This window comes from Gavia stellata, chromosome 7, assembly GCF_030936135.1.
Source record: "Gavia stellata isolate bGavSte3 chromosome 7, bGavSte3.hap2, whole genome shotgun sequence".
NCBI classification, from domain to species: Eukaryota; Metazoa; Chordata; class Aves; order Gaviiformes; family Gaviidae; genus Gavia; species Gavia stellata.
Window position 1 is genome coordinate 31,403,386 of NC_082600.1, and position 20,597 is coordinate 31,423,982.

Genomic DNA, 20,597 nt, shown 5'->3' on the forward strand with positions numbered 1-20,597 from the left:
ACACCACTAAAACTGTTGTAGTGAGATATATCGCTTAAAATTACAAAACTTAAATAGAAGAGCCTACATTAATCTTTAGCTACTCTTTCAGATATTAACAAGGCGCTTGAGGTTTCGTTTGGAACGTGCCTCAGGGGAGACATCTCTAATAGATCGAACTGGTAGAATGCTAAAGATGGAGCCATTGGCAACTGTTGAATCTCTAGAACAGTATCTCCTGAAAATGGTGAGCAACATATGACACGTACAGTTCACAAGGAGTGGTTGCATTCTGCTTCTGTAATATTTGATTTCTTTTTATTCGTATGTAGGTAGCAAAGCAATGGTACGACTTTGATAGGGCTTCATTTGTTTTTGTACGAAAACTACGGGAAGGCCAAACATTTGTTTTCAGACATCAGCATGATTTTGATGAAAATGGAATTATTTACTGGATTGGGACAAATGCAAAGTGAGTTTCTTCAAAGCTAAATATTTAGAGGTTAGATACAATAAGCTGTGGTCTGGGGAGAGAGAGTTCATAATGAAATGAAATCTGTTAAAATTTTCTTAGGAGTGGGAGGTATCTTTGCTTTTACTGTTGATCAATAGAATTACATGTCTTTTTGCTCTACTTCCATAATAGAAAAATACAAATCTCTGAAGTTGTGTTGAGAATTTGTTTGTACGCTTATCTAAGAAATGAAGGGGTGGGGAAGTTTGGGTCTTTGTTTCTGTTTGGTGGGTTTTTTGGGGGGTTTTGGGGTTTTTTAATGAATCATTTTAATTTGTAATAAACTCAGCTGTAATCTACAATTTACAGTAAATGTCAAATGTTATTGATACCTGGGGTTTTTTTTAAATATAAGTAATAATTGAACAGTACATTTCTCTTTTTAATATAGAACTGCGTATGAGTGGGTAAATCCAGCAGCCTATGGGTTAGTAGTGGTTACATCCTCAGAAGGAAGAAATCTGCCTTATGGCCGTTTAGAAGACATCCTAAGCCGTGACAGTTCAGCTCTCAATTGTCATACCAATGATGATAAGAATGCTTGGTTTGCCATAGATCTTGGCCTTTGGGTTATACCATCAGCTTACACATTGCGCCATGCTCGAGGATATGGACGATCTGCTCTCAGAAATTGGGTTTTCCAGGTATCTAAGGATGGACAGAACTGGACTACTTTGTATACTCATGTTGATGACTGTAGTCTCAACGAACCAGGGTATGTCAGTGTATTTTAACACATTTTATAAAACTGAGCTCAGTTAAAAATGTACTTGGCTGTAGACTAATGTGTACTGTAAGTGTAGTAACGTAACCATACAAAGGAATGGTAGGTGATCTAAATTATTAAGGATGAGCTGGAAAATAAGTGATTTGTAAGTTCTCTGTATCGTTCACATAATGGCATTTGTGCTTTTCCATCATTGTAAATTTTGCATTTGGTTTTTTTTTTTTTTGAGAAAATAGTAATATCAGCACTTATCCAGAGTTTGTCCCTAAATTTAATAGGTTTTATGTATCTTGTATTCTTGGCAATTTTCTGATTTTGTCCATACCTGGTCATTGTTACGGTTTTGTTTGCTTTTGGTACTAAGCTTTTTGGTTTTGCACATTTTTTTTTTCGACCCCCACCCACGCCCCCTTTCTAATTCAATTTAAAGGTCTACAGCAACGTGGCCTTTAGATCCTCCAAAAGATGAGAAACAAGGTTGGAGACATGTTAGAATAAAGCAAATGGGAAAGAATGCCAGTGGACAAACGCACTACCTCTCCCTGTCTGGATTTGAACTTTATGGCACTGTGAATGGAGTATGTGAAGATCAGCTGGGTAAGAAAAAGAATGTGTACATCCTATTTTTTCTCTTAAAATGCTAATGAAAATACAATATAAAAATCAGTGTGAAAAAGCAGGTTAATTTTTGCAATGGAACTTGCTTAGAAACTTAAGCTCAAAATTATTCTTTTTAAGTCTTTTCACTTCAGTTTACATTTCTTGTAGGAAAAGCTGCTAAAGAAGCTGAAGCAAATCTGCGAAGGCAGCGACGTCTGGTCCGTTCTCAGGTGTTGAAATACATGGTTCCAGGAGCTCGTGTAATCAGAGGAATTGATTGGAAATGGAGAGATCAGGATGGAAGCCCACAGGGTGAAGGCACTGTTACAGGAGAATTGCATAACGGTGAGCACAAATTGCCTGAATTTGTAAATGTCTCTAGCATGATAACTTCATGTGGAATTGGTAGCATTAAAGTATTTCCTTTGTAGTGTCTTGAAGTAGATAAAATTTTAAATATTTGTGGAGAAGGAACTCAAATTCTACAACTGCTGTGGTCCATTTGTGAAATTCCGTTTTAATGCATGAAAAAAATTCTTACTGTAAATGAAACTTTTCTAGAGCTTTGCTTAATTAAAATACCAAGTTGTTTTTTAGACATCTGTAACAAAGAAGAAAAAGTATACAAAGGTGATTGATGCAAACTGATTAAGCTTTGGGCCTGCAAAATCTATAATTACCTTCTTCATTTCTTCTAGCTTAGCATTTGCAATATTTCTCTTGACTTCTGTTGTATCCTGTACCTTTCCTACCTTGCTAGCTTCATTGGGATCAAGTTGTTGCGTGGGGTTTTTTTGTTTGTTTTGGGTCTTGGTTTGTTTTTTTTTTTTTAATTAAAAGCATGAAAAGTAAATAACTTACGGAGCAAAACAAAAACTTGGAAAAGCCAGGGAAGTCAGTGCTCTGGAAGCTAAGATACTGAAGTGGGTTCAGAAGAGGTGATGATCTTGTCAGCTGAACGTGCTTTCCGCCTTTTTCCCCCTCTCCCCCTATTTTGGGGTATATGAGACTTGCCTTGTTTCTGAAGTGTCTTCAGCCACTCTTAGGCTTATTCTTAGCCAGATTTTTAAATTTCTTCTAGTTTGTTGAGTTGTCAGCTCTCAAACATGGAGAAATGTCCAAAGTACAATGTCTTAAAATGTTTTGAAACTTTGAGTCTTACTTAAGCTATTCAGTTTAGCTTGTAGGGAATTCTTCCGTCATCTGCATATTGTTCTTATCAGATGCAACAGTATCCATAGCTACATTCTCACTTTGAAGGCTTTAGGTATTATTGGTGAGTAGTATTCTGCTCAATCAGTGTTTTCATTCCTATGTTCCAGTAAAACTTTCCCATTTAAGCATAGGGGAAATTGAGGTTTGTTTATCCAGTGGTGGTGCCAAACAATGTGAAATGTGTATCGGGACAGTCTTATTCCTGCCACAGTTGTCTTTCAAACAGAATTTTGAAAATAGTATTCCATTGACTTTTTTGTCATTATTCACAAGTTTAGACAAATCTTGAGTTGTTTTAGGGCTGTAATGATGGAGCAGTAAGACTCCAAGTACATAATATGCATTAAAAAATCATGCAGATTTAAAACTATTTGTAATTACTATTTTAGGAAAAGGAACTATACAAAACCAGAACGGTTATTTAGTTATGCTTTTACAAAATACCCTGTTCAGATATTCATAAAGGGGAAAAATTATACTGTTTAACTACAGTATGGAACTTTTTTCTTTTTTTTTGTATTTGATAAGAGAGGCAAATAAACTGTAGAAAGGCAAAAATTCAAACTTGCTTCACAACTTTACCCTTCAAAGGTTTAGTGACATGAAGCTACTCAGATATAGCTCATGAAGATGGAATAAAATCATACAATAACGTGATCTAAACCTGCTCATGTGGGGATGAGGTGTCTACTTATCATATCTGAAAACTTTATCCATTTTTAAATACTCTTCCTCCAGAGTGATATTTGTAAATAGAAAATTGCCTGTGATCTTCCATTTTGGTCTAGAAGTGATGACTTTTGCATAGTTAAAGGTAAAAGTGCACCTGACAGTACTAAAAAGAATATTTTACGTCAAATTACCTCTCTTCTATTTTATTAAAGAAAAATGTGTGTACCTCTGGACCTGACACCTTGTTACAGAAGGTGACTGAGCTTCAGAGAGTTTGTTTTTTAAGAAAATGTGTATGAATTAAAATAGTGACCCCAAGTTTTGTTACAGTTAACATACAATGAGAAATACTAGAAGGAATTTTTTCAGGTGACTCTGAAATTGTGGTACATACTCAGACAAGCAAAAATAAATTTTATTTTGCCCCTATTTCTGTCCTGGTTAGCTAGATTTTGCATGTTGCTCTCATTATTGCAGATTTATTACATTTAAGTTTAAAAAAAAAAAAAAATCCCAAACTAATCAGTTTCATAAAATGTGTTCTGTCAGGTAGATATGCTCATCCACAAGCATCCAACAATGAAAAATATTATAAAATGTCCTTGCAAGAATTACAGTTTCTTGACAGATATTAGTAAAGTTATGATGATAAATTTTAATATACATTTCTGATATTAGGGAATCTAATAAATTTTGAGAGATCCTAATAGGTCAGGTTTCTTCCTGAAAGAAACTTTGCTTTTGGCTGGATTCTGGGACCCTGAAGATAGAGGCTAATCATGCTTGCTGCCTCAATGTTAACAACATTTTAAAATACCAAATGATTTAGGTTTAAACACTTCCTTTTTAATTGGCGTTAAGGGTTATTTAGTGATTTTTATTAATTCAGACATAGAGCCCTTATGAGAAGCTGATCCCACATTGTGGAGCTACTGTCTGACACGCTCCTGTCTGCTTTCTGCTGGATCTCACAAACTCCTGTCCCTTTCCAGGCTGGATTGATGTCACCTGGGATGCTGGTGGCTCTAACTCTTACCGTATGGGCGCAGAAGGAAAGTTTGACCTCAAGCTTGCACCAGGGTACGACCCTGATTCAGCGGCATCACCCAAACCTGTTTCATCCACTGTTTCAGGCACAACGCAGTCATGGAGCAGCTTGGTGAAAAACAACTGTCCAGACAAGACGACTGCTGCTGCAGGCTCCTCAAGTAGAAAAGGAAGCAGCAGTTCTGTGTGTAGCGTGGCCAGTAGCAGCGACATCAGCTTGGGTTCGACCAAAATGGAGCGGAGATCAGAAAGTGTAATGGAGCAAAATATAGTTTCAGGCACTGACGTCCATGAACCAATTGTTGTTCTGTCTTCCGCTGATAGTGTGCCTCAGGCTGAAGTAGGGTCATCTTCCAGTGCAAGCACCAGCACCTTAACAGCGGACATGGGAAACGAAAATGCAGAGAGGAAGTTAGGTCCTGATAACTCAATACGTGCTCCCGGGGAGTCCAGTGCTATATCCATGGGAATTGTTAGTGTAAGCTCTCCTGATGTGAGTTCAGTCTCCGAACTGACTAATAAAGAAGCAGCTTCTCAACGACCTCTAAGCTCTTCAGCAAGTAACAGACTCTCAGTCAGTTCTTTGTTGGCTGCTGGAGCACCAATGAGCTCCAGTGCAAGCGTTCCTAATTTATCATCTCGAGAAACTTCCAGCCTGGAGTCCTTTGTACGAAGAGTGGCAAACATAGCACGTACCAATGCCACAAACAACATGAATTTAAGCCGAAGTAGCAGTGATAACAATACTAATACTTTGGGAAGAAACGTCATGAGTACTGCAAGTAAGTAAGCTATGTTTATTTTTGGTTGATGCTTTTTTGTTTCTTTGGCTTTCATAAGACTTAAAGGAGTATGGATTCTGTTGGCCTAATAGACAAATGAACTTAGAGCAGCCTCGGCCTTCTGTATACCTGTAGAACTCATGAAGAGCTCACAGAGTTCATGTCAGCTGGAAAGTGTTACATTGCCCTGTGATGTCAGATTACACTGTGGCACCCATCAAATAGAAAATAATTTGAATTTGAAGCCTGTTATGTGCTTAGGAAGAGAGAGAGTATGGTTTAGATCAAGAGGCTGGAAGACTAGCAACAGTAGCTAATGTGGGATACTCTTGCTTTCTGATCTGTGTAGATTTTGGCATACTTACCTTGTATCTGCTTATTTCTATTATTTTTCCATTTTCTTCAGAAAAGGCAGACTGCATATGGTGAAGGAGCTTAGGAGCTAAGAACACAATAGAAAGAAAGAAATAAACCACAGTATGACGAAATTTTAGTGGATTCCTGCATTCTGTCAGGCTGAATAACTTAATGTACTCTAATACTGTGTATGTTTTCTAAAGATGGTGTGGTCATTAAGGCTTAGATTCGGCAAATTGTTCAGGCATATTGAGTGTAAGGAAGTTTGTAGTTAACAATGATTTAAATGGGATTATGTGCATGCTTTAACATTTGCATGTGCTCACATTATATGTAGGATCAAGGTATTAGTAGGTAAGTTGTAAACCTGCTTGTTGTGAGTGGGTTCCCTTTTCTGAATTTTCAGCATGCTCCCATCAGAGTTGTTACTCAGCCAGCCTTGTTAGGTATTTTGTTCGGTGATGGTGATAGTATTTTAACTAAAGAGCTGCATTTCATGAGGTAGGCAAGTTAGAAAAAGTAAAATTACCCAAGCCACAAAGAAGCAGTCAGTTTCTTGTTAAGCTTCCATGCTTTTCCAGGACTTCTATGCTTCCTTATTTAAAAATGTGGTGTTTGCTTTTAGCATTTCTGATTTATTTTTTTTAAATAGTGTTTTCTTTTTTATTGGGGAGACTTTTCTTTTTAATGTAATCTTACATACATGTTGTGATACGGGGGTGTGTGTGTGGACTGTTTGCAGCCTGCATTCAAAATCTAAATAAGATACTCCAGGGAATATTTCCAGTAATTGATCTGCTTTTAGGCAGATAGTCGTACCTCTGGTTCTGAAGTAGTTTTGTGCTGGTGGGAGAGAGCGAGAGCACCTTTGAAAAACATAGTAAGATACTTCAACAACATGTTTAACAGATTTCATTAATGTTTGATATCATACAGTGCTAAAGTTGGAAATAAGAATATGACAAATTAAAAATTGGATTAATATTAAAATATATTAATACTTTAAAATTCTCCCTCATGTAGGAATTTTTTTGGTTTATACATTTTATACAAATAGAAACTATAAATGGGAACTATAAAAAGAGATCAGAGACTAAATTTGAGCAATCTCACCGAAGTTATATTAGAGCATTGTAAAAAGCTTGGAATTTTTTTTAATTTTTCTTTGGCCTGTCCAGGTTAAAAAAAAAAGCAAACAAAAACCCCAACAAACCAAAAAACAAAACCAAACAAAAAAAAAACCCCAATCACCAAACCCCCAAAAAAGTCAAGTTTGAAATCATGATTAGCAGTGTTAAGTCTGAACTTGCTGTAGTGGTTGCATTTAGAAACATCAGTATTTGCCAGGAGTTAAGTGGTGTCTCGGGTAGCCAGTTTCAGTTTGTTCTTGAATTCAGAGCAAATTAAATGCGGACTCTTAATGGTGTTTTCTGTTTATTGTAACAGCAAAGAGTTTACTGTTACTAATTAGAAGTGGGTGGAAGATAGGGATACTGAACAACTTATTTTCAAGTTCTTAAACAATGAAAGAAGACCCCTTTGGATTGGAAAATTTCCATGCTTTCATAGAGATGAGCATAGGCTTATTAACAACCCTAAATTTAAACTTCACTCTCTCCCTCCCCACACATAGAAATAATATCAAGCACTATACCTGCTTGGGGCACCTTTGCTGATTTTTTTTTTTTAAAATATATTTTTGTTTACAAGCTGTTACTTATGTTCCTAAGGGAATAAAAAAAGGAGTATCTGACAAACAACAAAAATAGAGACAGTAACATTTATTTTTCTCAAAAGGCTACCAAATGCACTTAGGGGAGGAATCTTGATTGTATTGTGTTCTTCTTCAAGGGTAGTAGCCTTTGCAAACTTCGATAATAATAGTCTAAAATTCAGAATTTAGATTAATTTTTCTTAAGAAAGCGTTGCCTCAGTTTACATAAGCTGCAATAATGAAAATGTTTACTTTAAAACTGCAAAACTTGCATTTGATAAAGTTTAGAAAAGCTAGATTGAAAAACATAAGGTTTAAATTTAAAATATAGGTGACCCCTCAAATTTGCATGTGCAAACATGTTTGAAGATAAGCATGTGAGAAAATGTTTTGAAGATTGGGATATAAATGTGTAGTTGCACATAGGTTTAACTTATACTCAGTTATGTACACTACCTGAAATTCTTTCTATTGAGTTTACAGTGAATTCAGTCTTGTTTCAGTTGTTAACTGAAATGTATTTACTGTGGTTTATTTGAATGTGCAGTAAGGTAAATTCTTAGTTGTTGCTTGCTTATTCTGAAAATTATTAATACAAGTCATCCAACATAAGTAAAGTATTAAGTCACATGTTTCGCGGTACCGCCAACTCAGGCTTGTTGCCCATCATGAATGTACATGCTAATAGTTATGTGAAGGATAACAAGTCAGAGCTGCTTTAGAAAAATGCTCAAAAATCATGAGTTTCACATTTGTCTTACTACGTTCTGTTCTCAACTCATATATAGATAAACTGTTTTCCCTGTATAATTTAAATTATATTGCTGTTTAGAGGTTCAATTACGTTTTAGGCTTAAAGACAGACACAGTATTGGAATAACAGGTTTCAGAAATACTTTTCATATGTTGAAAATGGAATGAAGTAATTTCAGATTTACAGTGGGATTTGGGTTTTATTTAATAAAATTATTTGTTTTAAATGTATGCAAGGGAATATGCTCAGAAGTGGGCATCTGTATTGTAGGGTGCACTTTTGCACTGGGAAAGCCTTCCCCTTTAGTCTGTTATTCTTTATTGTTAAAATAACACATCTGACAATTTTTCAACCCCAAATATATTTTTCAACACAGGACTCATGCATGTAAATTGTTCTCTTCAAGTCATCAAATCATTTATTTTATCTTACCATATCTTTATCTATAGCTTCTCCTCTTATGGGTGCCCAAAGTTTTCCTAATCTGACTACAACTGGTACCACATCAACAGTGACCATGTCTACATCCAGTGTTACTAGCAGCAGCAATGTAGCTACAGCAACTACAGTTTTATCTGTTGGTCAGTCGCTTAGTAATACTCTAACTACTAGCCTAACATCAACATCTAGTGAGAGCGATACAGGTCAGGAGGCAGAATATTCTTTATATGGTAAGTTTCATTTTTAAATGAACATAAGCAGACTTCCCATTAATGATTTTTTCCTTTTCTCCTGTTGCTATGATTTTTCATGTAGTAGTTTATTTACTGAAAAGTATTTTGAAAGTTGAGCTGTTCATATATTACTAGTTCTGGGAGGCAGCAAGTAAAATAATGTTAACATAGTAGTATTTCCTTATGTTTTCAGGTCTTTATTTTCAGTAGTTTCTATCCTACATTATTATTATTTATGGTAGAGTTTATTTAGGCACTTAATCTTTTCCTTAATCAAGTGAGTTTAGCATCTAATGTGAACCTCTAATTAAAATCGAAGTGGTATTTCTCATTGTGTTGTGTAGGCCTGCTACAAGCTCATTGTGAGGTACCTTGTATTACTCAGTGATTGAAAAGCCTCCATTATGAGGCACGTTACACGCTTAAAATAGTATATGAGGTTGCAAATACCTCAGTACCATAATAGTAATTGCAAAAAATTGGAAAGAACACAGAAATGAAAATGGCATGGAGAATGGAATTACATGATTTGAGGAACAAAATCCAGAGTTACATGAGCACTACACACTAGAAACAGACATTAGGACAGAATTTATTTGCAGGATATGAACACTGTGAAAGAAGATTTAGTTAACTAGGTTGATAATATCTAGGAATTAAGTGGATGAAATGAAGTCAAGAAAAACCTGGGCTAGATATGGGAAAATACTGCCTAATGTAAAGTTTTTGGGATTGTGAGATATTCTCGAAATATAAGATACTTGTTTTGTTTAAAAATTTGGTTGAATTAAGATTGTGTCCTATTCTGTTGCCTCTCTTATAGCCTATTGAAATTGCTTGAAAAATACATGGTAGTTTCAATGGCTATTGGAATTGAGCTGCTTGGAGGCGGTTGATTAAGATATCTGCATATGCCATCTCCCTTTATTCTTTTAATTTTTATGTCTCACTTGATATTTTGATTGGGTGACAAGCCTTAAAATATATCATAAACAACTGGGCGAATAGAGTTACCTTAGAGTTTCTGTTGAGACGTTAGCAACAATTCAGAGGGTGTTTAGGTGGTATGGATATTTTATATGTGTATAGAGAAATGTAAAGGTAAAAAGATTCATCCCAGTCCACCTTGGATTGCTGTCAACTTCTTTTCTGGTTTTGGAGGGTTGGTTTTTAAGTCTTAGTACTAGGCGGGTGAAACTGAACTTTGTAACTGTCTTCAGCTTCTTGTTACAGAAATTAATTAGCAATTGAATCTTTAAAAATATCACTTTGAAATGTTTATTTTAAATGTCCTTTACACTGTAATTTGAGGTCTAAGCCACACATTCTTAGTGGAAATTACATGGCTAACCTGTTTTTAAAATTAATTAAACATAGAATCAGACTGTATACATTTGTGTATAATTTTTTTGCAATCTTTTGTAATATAAAATAAGTGTAATTGTAAAATGTTTGATATAAGCAAATGAGAAACTGATCACTCTTGCTGATCACTTTTAATTATATAAATGTTAAGTGTTTCTTTTCTTGGTTATACTATTGACTAGACCCCTGGACTTCTCATCATGTGTATGCTTTTATCACAGCTTTTAATCTTATTATGCCATAAGCAATGTTTTAGTTCTCTCTTTTTCTTGTTTAAGTGAGATTTGTTTTTTTCACTGTTCCCAAAGCTCCTGTTCTTTAATTTTCAAAATTTTTCTGTGAAAGTTATTCTTGCCTTTTGTTCTGTATGTAAATATATATATGTATTATAGATTTTCTTGATAGCTGCCGAGCTAGTACTCTGTTGGCAGAGTTAGATGATGATGAGGATCTACCTGAACCAGATGAAGAAGATGATGAAAATGAAGATGATAACCAAGAAGATCAAGAATATGAGGAAGTTATGGTACAGTATAGTTAACATAGATGGTATCTTAATTGACTGAGAGGTGCATTAAAAATACATAGGGTGTTTTGGTTTTTTTTTTTTTGGCAACATGGGGTCCTAGCTGTAATCTTTCCATGAATTAAAAAAAATGTATTTAGATTTAGGACTACTAGCTTGGAGTACCTATCCATTAAGACTCTAAATGAAATGCCAAAGTTAAAATCATGTTATACTTTTTGGGGGCTGCAAACTGAATACTACTTTATGAAGACAGTTCATTGTCCTTTTTCCCCGTCCTTGCATATATTTTGAATATTAAGAAAGCTGTTCTGTCATGCATTCAAGTGAGTGTGATAAAATTGCAAGACCTCACTACATAAGACTGCTAACAGGGCAGTCCCCTTTCTCAACAAATTTGATTGTACCACCTTCAAATTTATTCCAGAGAAAAGTGTTTTAGAACACCACCACAACCTGAGACCTTATAGGTCAGAATTAACATCTTTAAAAACAGCCTGGGAACAAATTGGCAGACAGTAGAAATGATGTATCACTAGTTCACTGGCTGACGAAATGGTATAACTTTGTGGGTAGGCTGCTGAATTTTGTAATGATACAGTTCTGGGATGTGTTTAACTGTAGCAGGCCTGTGTGAAGCGAACTGTAATAATTTAAGTATGCCAGAGGAAATATGTCTTTATTTAAAAAAAAAAAAAAAGGCAAGACAAAACCCACCAGGTTAGTCCACATGGGTCTTACCTACATTATTGTGAGTTCTGGCTTTTCATTTGGTGGTTCTTTAGTGGTATGATGAATGCTTGGTCTTCTACTACCATTGAAGTGATCAGAATGGATATTACAAGGTCTAAGAGGAAAAATATAAGACGATAGAAGATGATAATTTAATGTTTATTACATAGATGTAAATATTGTTATATGGAATTATAGAAACTTCCTCTTGTAATTAATAGGCACAACTTTTAGTCATTTGAACCAAAATATTTAGCATTTTTACCTATTGTGATTATGCTTTTAGTAGAAACTCAAGTACATTACTAAATACTGCGTTATTTCACCTTCTGCACGAAGATATGAAGTTAGGAATGGAAAAACCAGTACTGCTTAAATGGATCTACAATGCAAACAATAACCTTAGTTGGCAGATTGTGGATCACTTTTCAAAAATTACTAAATGGAGTTACTATTGTTGTTCATGGGAGGAAACAGAAGTAGATAAATTAGTCTTTGCTTAAGATTACACAAGAAGAATCAGATCTGGAAAAGACTTTCCTTTCTTAGGTTCCAGTCCTGTTCCCTCTGATATACTATGTAATTCTGATCAATGAGGAGTTGAACAGATTAAAAGCTTGTTGTGGAAAAGTCATAAGCAATTAATACTTGCTAAGACTTACTGAAAATTAGATTTCTTCCCACCATAATAGTTCCAGTACTTCGGTGTTTGATTTAATCTCTGGATAAGACATGTATACATTATATATCAATATATGTATACACTTTCAAAAAAATACTTCTTGGTTTGAGGAAAGTTAATGTGTTTATTTTGACACCATTGGTTTTATTTGACTCTTTGATATTCCAAAGTTTGTAGAATACACAAAATACCTACATCAAGTTTGCTGGTCTACAGTATTTCCCTATGTTCTGGTGCTTCATGGAAAGTTTCATTCTTTCTAGAAATTGTAAATACACCTGTTGTAAGGTTAGCCCATTTATGGCGATTTCTTTATGTCTGTGGTTTTGATAATTCTTTTGATTCGTGCTTGACCAGTTAAATGGAACTAATACTGTTATGTGCCAGCTTTGATATCTTTTCTGGAAATTTTAGTTTACATGACTGCTGTATTCCCTAACTTTCAAAATTTTGATCAAATGGTTCTTTGTAGCAGAATCTATAAAACAACTAGTTTTTTTAGGAAGAAGAGGAGTATGAAACCAAAGGAGGCCGTAGAAGAACATGGGATGATGATTATGTATTGAAACGGCAGTTTTCTGCTCTGGTTCCTGCTTTTGACCCAAGACCTGGTCGTACTAATGTTCAACAGACAACTGATCTAGAAATCCCTCCACCAGGTATGCTGACAAGACATTTGTGATACTTGATCTGGCTTTAGGACGGAGACTCGCTGTTAAGGGCCTGCTGGGCTCTGGGGATCCTATCACTATTAACCAGTACAACATGCTTTTGTGGCTGTGTGGCTTTTCTCTGTTTGAATAAGAGTTTCATCTACCTCTGCAGGTCCAAGCATTATTGGGGGAAAAGTATGTTAAGCACTCTGTAAAATAAGCATACTCATGAATTTAACTTGGATTAGTGATAAATCTCTTGCTGGTTCCACCTGCAGGAAATAATCTGTGTGGTGAGCTACCCAGAATAGCTTTGATTTGGAGAGGGCTTGTTGAAACAGTCCGAAGCAGAAGCAAGGGGAAAGCTAATACAGTAATTGAGCAGTCTGTACAACCAGCAGCATAGCACCTGATCTTGCTCCTTAATTAATTCTTGTTTAGCAGTGTGGGTATAGTCAGTGTTCTTTACAGAAAGGACTATGTAGGTTTAGTTTATGTGGAAACAAGCCATTGTTGATTTTGATGAACTGAAATGAGTTAATACAACAGGAAGATACTGTCTATAGAAAGAAGAATGCATGTGCTGTGATAATATTAAAGGGGATGTTATCAAGACATAAGGATCGATAGGGATTTTGAAACTTCCTGTTAGCTTTACTCACATACAGAAGTGCTGCAGTTACAGCCCTTAGATATAGTTCATAGTTACAACTCAGTGTTATCTCTTTGACATGTGTGCAGGAAGTCTTCACACTTCCTTATTGAGCCACTGTATTATGTTTAAGCCAACTTGTCATGCGCTATATATTTTGTATTAACGGCTTCTCAAATGATTTTTCACATGCAGGTACACCTCATTCAGAACTTTTGGAAGAGGTTGAGTGCATGCCTTCGCCACGTTTAGCGCTTACCTTGAAAGTTTCAGGTCTTGGAACAACTCGAGAAGTAGAACTGCCCCTAACAAACTTCCGATCTACCATCTTTTACTACGTACAGAAATTGTTACAGCTTTCCTGTAATGGCAATGTGAAATCTGACAAACTTAGACGTATTTGGGAGCCAACATACACGTAAGATCACAAGTTTGTAATTCTGTATAGAGAACACTGTGACCAATTAGGAAACGGATGTGAAACGATGTTAAGGTTTTTTACTCCTCCGTAGGAAGCAATACTAGAATTAGTTTTTTCTTGCATTTATGTCAGGATGTTCTCATTAGTTTTAAAGCTAGTGCCGTGACTACAAAACAAAACAAGTCATAGCCTCTGATGCTCAACTGTGACTTGTTAATAATATTTCAAAAGTCAAGCAGTTGAACAAGAGAGCAGAATTTGGTCTGCTTAGGGATCTGCTTGGAAGAATCCCACGGGGATGTAATCCTAGAGAGAAGAGAGGTCCAGGAGAGATGATTGATTTTTTTCAGGGATCACATCTTCCACGCTCAAGAACAATCCATCCCAATGTGTGTGAGGTCAGGCAGAGGCAGTGGGAGACCTGCATGGATGAACATGAAACTTCCAACAGAACTCAAAACATAAAAAGGAAGCATGCAAGAGGTAGAAGAAGGGTCAAGTGACCCAGGGAGAATATAGATACATTATCCTAGCATGAAGGTATGGGTTTAAGAAAGCCAAAGCCCATCTGGAGTTGAATCTGATGAGGGGTGTGAAGGACAAAAGGTTAGGGAACGCTTAGAGGACATACAAGTCTATGGTACCCAATGGGATGCACTCACAAGAGCTGGCTACTCTTGATTTGTCTTTGAAAGGTCGTAGTGATTGGGAGATATTTCTGAGAACTGGAGCAAAGCAAGTGTCACTCCTATCCCCCAGAAGGGCAAGAAAGATCTATGGAACTACAGACTAGTCACCCTCTCCTTCATCCCTGGAAAGGTGATGGAAATAGTAGGGGTATTGGACTAGGACTCCAGAGGTCCCTTCCAGACTTGTCTATTCTCTCTACCCTAATTTGACCTTACTTGCTTTATAGTAATAGACAGAAATTATAAGACTGTATGATTATGTATATTTTCCTTTTACTACACCAATGTAACTTCTGTCACACTAGAAAACTAACCTATATGAAAGCAAGAACTGCAGTTTTTTTAACTTTGTATTTCAGATTTCAGCAGTGCTTGTGTGTTGCACCTATTTTCTGAGTTGCCTTGTGTCAGAAATTGTGTGCTGTAACAAAACTGTTCTCTAGTTAGAAAGCATGAGAAATAGTTGTAAATATGCCTATCTCCTAAGTTAATACACAGCAAACTACCGTAGAACTTCAACATTTCAAAGAGCTGCTGCAAGTGTAGTGAAGAACCTGAAGTTGATTTGGGAAATTTGCACAATGAAGGTTGTTTGACTACTCAAACCTCGCTTAAGGAAACATAAATTAAATACTTTGCAAGATAAATGTTGACATCATGAAAATTATATATGAGTTTAAGAACTTCAGGGTATCCCATATATTCTGTGCAGCAAAGAGCAGCCGCTATTGATGGTTTACATCATGCTATCTAAATGTCATTGATGTCTAACAGGTCAATGTATAACTTCACAATTTAGAGGATGTGCTCTGAATATGAAATATTAACTCATTGTTTTGATATCTAGAATCATGTACAGAGAAATGAAGGATTCTGATAAAGAGAAAGAAAGTGGAAAAATGGTAAGACTTAGTTCTATGCCTTTATGTATGTTTTTGTGGCTGTTTAAACAAAAGCAAAGCAAATCTTATTGTAGTTTTTGAAATGCTACATTAAAAAAACTAACGGTTTTCAATTACTTAAATGATATGAGTGAGTATATTTGTAAATGCATGCTCCTTTAAAAAAGGCAATATGTAATGCATGTGAAATCTTAAAGACTTTACAATCAGGAAAAACCAACATTTGGAGGTTCCTGTTGTAGGGTTGCTGGTCAGTAGAGCATGTGGAGCAGTACCTTGGCACTGACGAATTACCAAAGAATGACTTGATAACCTACCTGCAGAAGAATGCAGACTCAGCTTTCCTGCGCCACTGGAAATTAACCGGCACTAATAAAAGTATTAGGAAAAACAGAAATTGTTCCCAGCTCATAGCTGCATACAAGGTATATGTCTGCATCCAAACTTTTTTTATTATGAATGGCTGTGTGCTTTGTTTTGCAGCTTAAAGATTCCTGTGGAGGAGGGATATGACATGGATAGGAAAATTGAATGTTCACATGCCATTATCAAGTTTAGCTTTTGCTGCTCTTTTTAATGTCTTCTGTTAAATGTAGTCATGTTAAAATGCATTTGAACCATGATTTGAACCATCCACAATTTAACTAATTGTTGAGGTTAAACACAGTAACCATTCTGATTTTTCAAATTATTAACTTGGAATGCGCAGTCCTAAAGATAGTAACGCATGCAGTTTTCGTTCTTAACAATTCTTTTTTACAGGATTTTTGTGAACATGGATCAAAATCTGGATTAAGTCAAGGGGCCATTTCTACTCTTCAAAATTCCGATATTCTTAGTTTGGCAAAGGAACAACCTCAGGCCAAAGCTGGCAGTGGGCAGAACTCCTGTGGAGTAGAAGATGTTCTGCAGTTACTTCGCATTTTGTATATAGTTGCCAGTGACCCTTACACAGCACGAACTTCTCAAGAAGGTAAGTTAGTTATCTAGCAGAGCTTCTTAAATGTTTTAATGAAAACAAAATAAAAGAAAAAATTTCTCTTGGTATTTTCAGAAGGAGATGAGCATCCTCAGTTTAACTTTCCACCAGATGAATTCACAAGCAAAAAAATTACTACAAAGATTCTGCAACAGATTGAGGTATTACATTAATGTATTATGCACAATGTATATATGTAATACGGTTTTTGAGACTCTATTATACTCTTCCTTACTTTGTTTGAAATTATTAGTGTTTTTGCAGTTTTGATTTTGGAATTGTTTCATAGGATATTTACTTCCTTATATTTTGGATTAGTAAATTCTGTAAGAACAGGCTAGTCTGAATAAAAACAGGAAAAAAGTTGTAATAGAATTGTATCTTTTGGTTATGAAGAATAGGTTTTTTTCTGCACCAAACCTCAATGTTACTATGTAGTGTATGTATGTCTGCCTGATGATATTGTAACAAAGACAACTAATTGTGTTAGGGTTCACAAACATCTTATGGTTTATACATGCCACATAAAGTTTTCAAAAATAGCATTTAGAAAACATATTCTTGGTACTAGTTCAGTTAGATGGGTTAAAAGGAAAACTTTAAGATGTAGTTCTTCTGTAGAACTACATTTTCTTTAACAAAGATTAAAAGAAGGTGAAGATTCTTGAATTGCTTAGCTCTTGTGTGTTTTTTGAGGGATTTTTTTTTTTACAGTTAAGTTGCCCTGATTATTAATTTTTTTAAAAAAGTTCCGGTTTTTGTGTTCTTTTAGAGGCTGTTCAGGCACCCTGAATATCTTTGTAGTAATAATTTCTGCAGTCTTTTTTTATTACACTTGTATATTAGAAGGGACTATAGTAATACTTCAGTGGGGATCATCTTTACTACTATCAAGTTTCTGGTATTGAGGAGGTAGTATCTAATCACTTTGGGGCCAAACTCAGAAGTAATTATCTCCAGGTAATTGTATACTTGGATCTCCGCACAGTGCTTTGAGTAGCACATATCCCAGAGATTTACTACAGCTTTTAGAGTGTTTGTGCCAAAGCACCCTGTGTCTACTCTTGAGTCCTAGAAACTCTGTGAACTTCTCATTCAGAGCATTTAAACAAGAAGGGAAAAAAAAAAAGTGGCAGTTGTTGAGAATGAAGAAACTTGCTCAACCACAGGTGAAAACTTCGTACTTGAGTGTATTGGGTGTCTGTGTACTTAGTTACAAACTTGTTGGGACAAGCTGAGTCTAATATTAGAAACAATTTTTTTTTTTCTTTCCTTGCATTAAAATACAGGAACCCTTGGCACTAGCAAGTGGAGCTTTGCCAGACTGGTGTGAGCAGCTAACAAGCAAGTGTCCTTTCTTAATTCCATTTGAAACAAGACAGTTGTACTTCACGTGCACAGCATTTGGAGCATCAAGGTAAAAAAAATTAAAAAAAAAAAAAAATTAAGACTGCTTCCCTTTTTTTTAATATAATAGTGGTTTTTAATTGCTAATTCACAGAAGGACCTTATCCTAACAAGATAGATTTTGCTCTACAAATGTAAAGCATTTTAGATAGTAGGAAAAAAGGGAAGAAGATGGAAAACTTCAGAAAGACTTTTGGACACTTGAAATGTTTCTTGTTCATTATGTTAGAGGTTTATTATCAGTAGCCTACCTTCTATTTGATACTATTCAGGAAATTCCTTTGAAGTAATTTCATTTTTCAACTTCAGCTGAAGACTTGCATGTATACCTCTAGCTAGGTTGTTATATCAGGCAGTAATTTGACTGGGTTGCAGTTCATTGCATAAAGGAGTAAGAAACGAAATAAAAAACATTCTGAAAATAAATGTGAATTAAATATTTTATTAAAACATACACCGAAACTTATCTTTTATAGTTCCTACAGTGGTTTGGTGATTGTTTTGGTTAATTTATTTTTAATTCACTGAAGTCTTAACAAAATAGAAAAAATCTAACAAAAAAATACTATTTTGAAAGTTAGTATTGGCTGCATAATGAAACTGTAACAAAAGCAGACATGAAAACATTTAAGCATACCCTCTGAAGTGTTTTGTTACCTAGGAATCCTTAATGTTTTGACTGCAGCAGGGAGTACCTTGAGAGTATGTAGACAGCGCAAACCTCTTTGCCAGCTTACTTTTATGTAATGAGAAGGAAGAAATAGTTTTTGTGGATTTTCTTGGCTGTTTTTGTTTGTTTGTTTTCCAAAGAGGAAGAAAAGTGTAGACAGTGAGTTGCAAATATTATTGTTGTGTCTAATATGCAGTAGAAGTGCCTCATGAAGAGTGTAAAATGAGGCATTTAAAAAGAAAGAAAAAGGAAGAGAAGAAAAGGTATTGTCTTGCAAGACATCAATTTAAATCTTCTTAATACGGAAAACTGGACCATGTGTGTTTGGTTTTTTGTTTTGTTTTTTGTTTTGAAAAAAGGTAATATTTTAGAAAAAGTGTTTTAAAGAGATCCTTCAGGAAACATTGCATGGTATTTACTTGGTAAGTAAAGAGCTTTCTTAAGCTCTTAAAATATTGGAAATAGTTCTTAAAACTCATATACTCTATATGAATTCTGTGTGGTACACACATGGGTGTGTACACTCTCTGTCTGTGTCTGTCATGACACTTGGCCATACTTGCAAAACAACCAACACATGGTAGCTTTGTACATAGTTTATTGCTGCATAGATGACAATACATACAAGAATTTCTAACTTTGACTTCATGTAAGTACTGCTATTAGAGGGAGCTGTTCTTCCTTCACTGATATGGGTCTGTATGTGTATGATTGCACTTCAGCTTCGGTTCTATGTTTCTCTAATAAGTGTGTAAGTAAGTAAATGTAGCTGTAAAACTTGGTCAGTATTCATGGTGTGATGTACAACTCCCTTGCAGTACATAATGGAAGTTGTAATAAAGGTCCATAAACAGTTTCGAGCATCTGTGATTTAAGTACTACAGTAAATGCTGTCCTCTGTTCATTCCACTGTAATTTGAAAACTATATATAGTAATTCAGATAAAGAATCGTGTGTTTTCATTGGTGCTGTCTATTACATGAGAAGTTATGGCTGGCCCTTATTTATTCATAAAATATGAAGAAGCCCATATTTGGGCACTTCAGATATTTCTGAGAACTACTTCAGTATATAGTTTTAAAAAAAATTATAAAGAGGTAATTAGTACTTATCAAGGTAACTTTTTCTTAGTGGCTACTTTCAAGTTTTCATGTTGATAGATATCAAAGTTTTAAACAACTAGGTTTTGTTTTTTTCCAGAGCAATTGTATGGCTACAGAACAGACGTGAAGCCACTGTTGAACGGACAAGGACCACAAGCACAGTGCGACGTGATGATCCGGGAGAATTCAGAGTCGGACGCCTCAAACATGAAAGAGTGAAAGTTCCGCGAGGTGAATCCTTGATGGAATGGGCAGAAAATGTCATGCAGATTCATGCAGACAGAAAATCTGTTCTAGAGGTAAAGCATATCTGTCTAGCAGAGAGAGGTTAGATAGCTATTTCTCATGTACTGGCCGGGATGTTGAATATCCTGTTCCATAGTCAACACTGACTATTTCACTGAGATTTTCTTTTGTTATTAACATTCCTTATGTTTTTCTAGGTTGAGTTTTTGGGGGAGGAAGGAACAGGCCTGGGTCCTACCTTGGAATTCTATGCATTGGTGGCAGCAGAATTTCAGAGGACAGATTTAGGAGCTTGGCTTTGTGATGACGATTTTCCAGATGATGAGTCTCGTCAGGTATATTTTAATTTGCATTTTAAACTGAGGACTTGTGTAAAATTCAAATGAGCTAGATATCCAGGAAGGGAAGAACACATGATCAGTGAGCAGCCACTCATCATGGTCAAGAATGACCACTCTGCTCCACAGCTTGCTTTCTTACCTGTTCTCTTTTTAACAGAGAGGTAGAGTATAATAATTTTAACAGCACAGATGTG

The 20,597-nt window shown here is 35.5% G+C and overlaps 1 protein-coding gene across 3 annotated transcripts in view; it reads left to right on the forward strand.

Annotated features, from left to right (window-relative positions):
- The window catches only part of HECTD1 (HECT domain E3 ubiquitin protein ligase 1), a 62,703-nt gene that overhangs the window by 36,821 nt on the left and 5,285 nt on the right, over positions 1-20,597 (forward strand). Inside the window, exons 19-35 of one of the 3 annotated variants that reach the window (XM_059820002.1) lie at positions 92-226; positions 312-451; positions 885-1,208; positions 1,651-1,817; positions 1,989-2,165; positions 4,700-5,536; positions 8,811-9,032; positions 10,793-10,926; positions 12,843-12,999; positions 13,841-14,063; positions 15,603-15,657; positions 15,900-16,082; positions 16,420-16,630; positions 16,712-16,797; positions 17,926-18,053; positions 19,914-20,115; positions 20,260-20,397. In XM_059820002.1, coding sequence (XP_059675985.1) covers positions 92-226; positions 312-451; positions 885-1,208; positions 1,651-1,817; positions 1,989-2,165; positions 4,700-5,536; positions 8,811-9,032; positions 10,793-10,926; positions 12,843-12,999; positions 13,841-14,063; positions 15,603-15,657; positions 15,900-16,082; positions 16,420-16,630; positions 16,712-16,797; positions 17,926-18,053; positions 19,914-20,115; positions 20,260-20,397 — 3,519 coding nt within the window. The remainder of the gene's footprint in view (positions 1-91; positions 227-311; positions 452-884; positions 1,209-1,650; positions 1,818-1,988; positions 2,166-4,699; positions 5,537-8,810; positions 9,033-10,792; positions 10,927-12,842; positions 13,000-13,840; positions 14,064-15,602; positions 15,658-15,899; positions 16,083-16,419; positions 16,631-16,711; positions 16,798-17,925; positions 18,054-19,913; positions 20,116-20,259; positions 20,398-20,597) is intronic. The other 2 variants (XM_059820003.1, XM_059820001.1) reach the window with 2 other exon arrangements.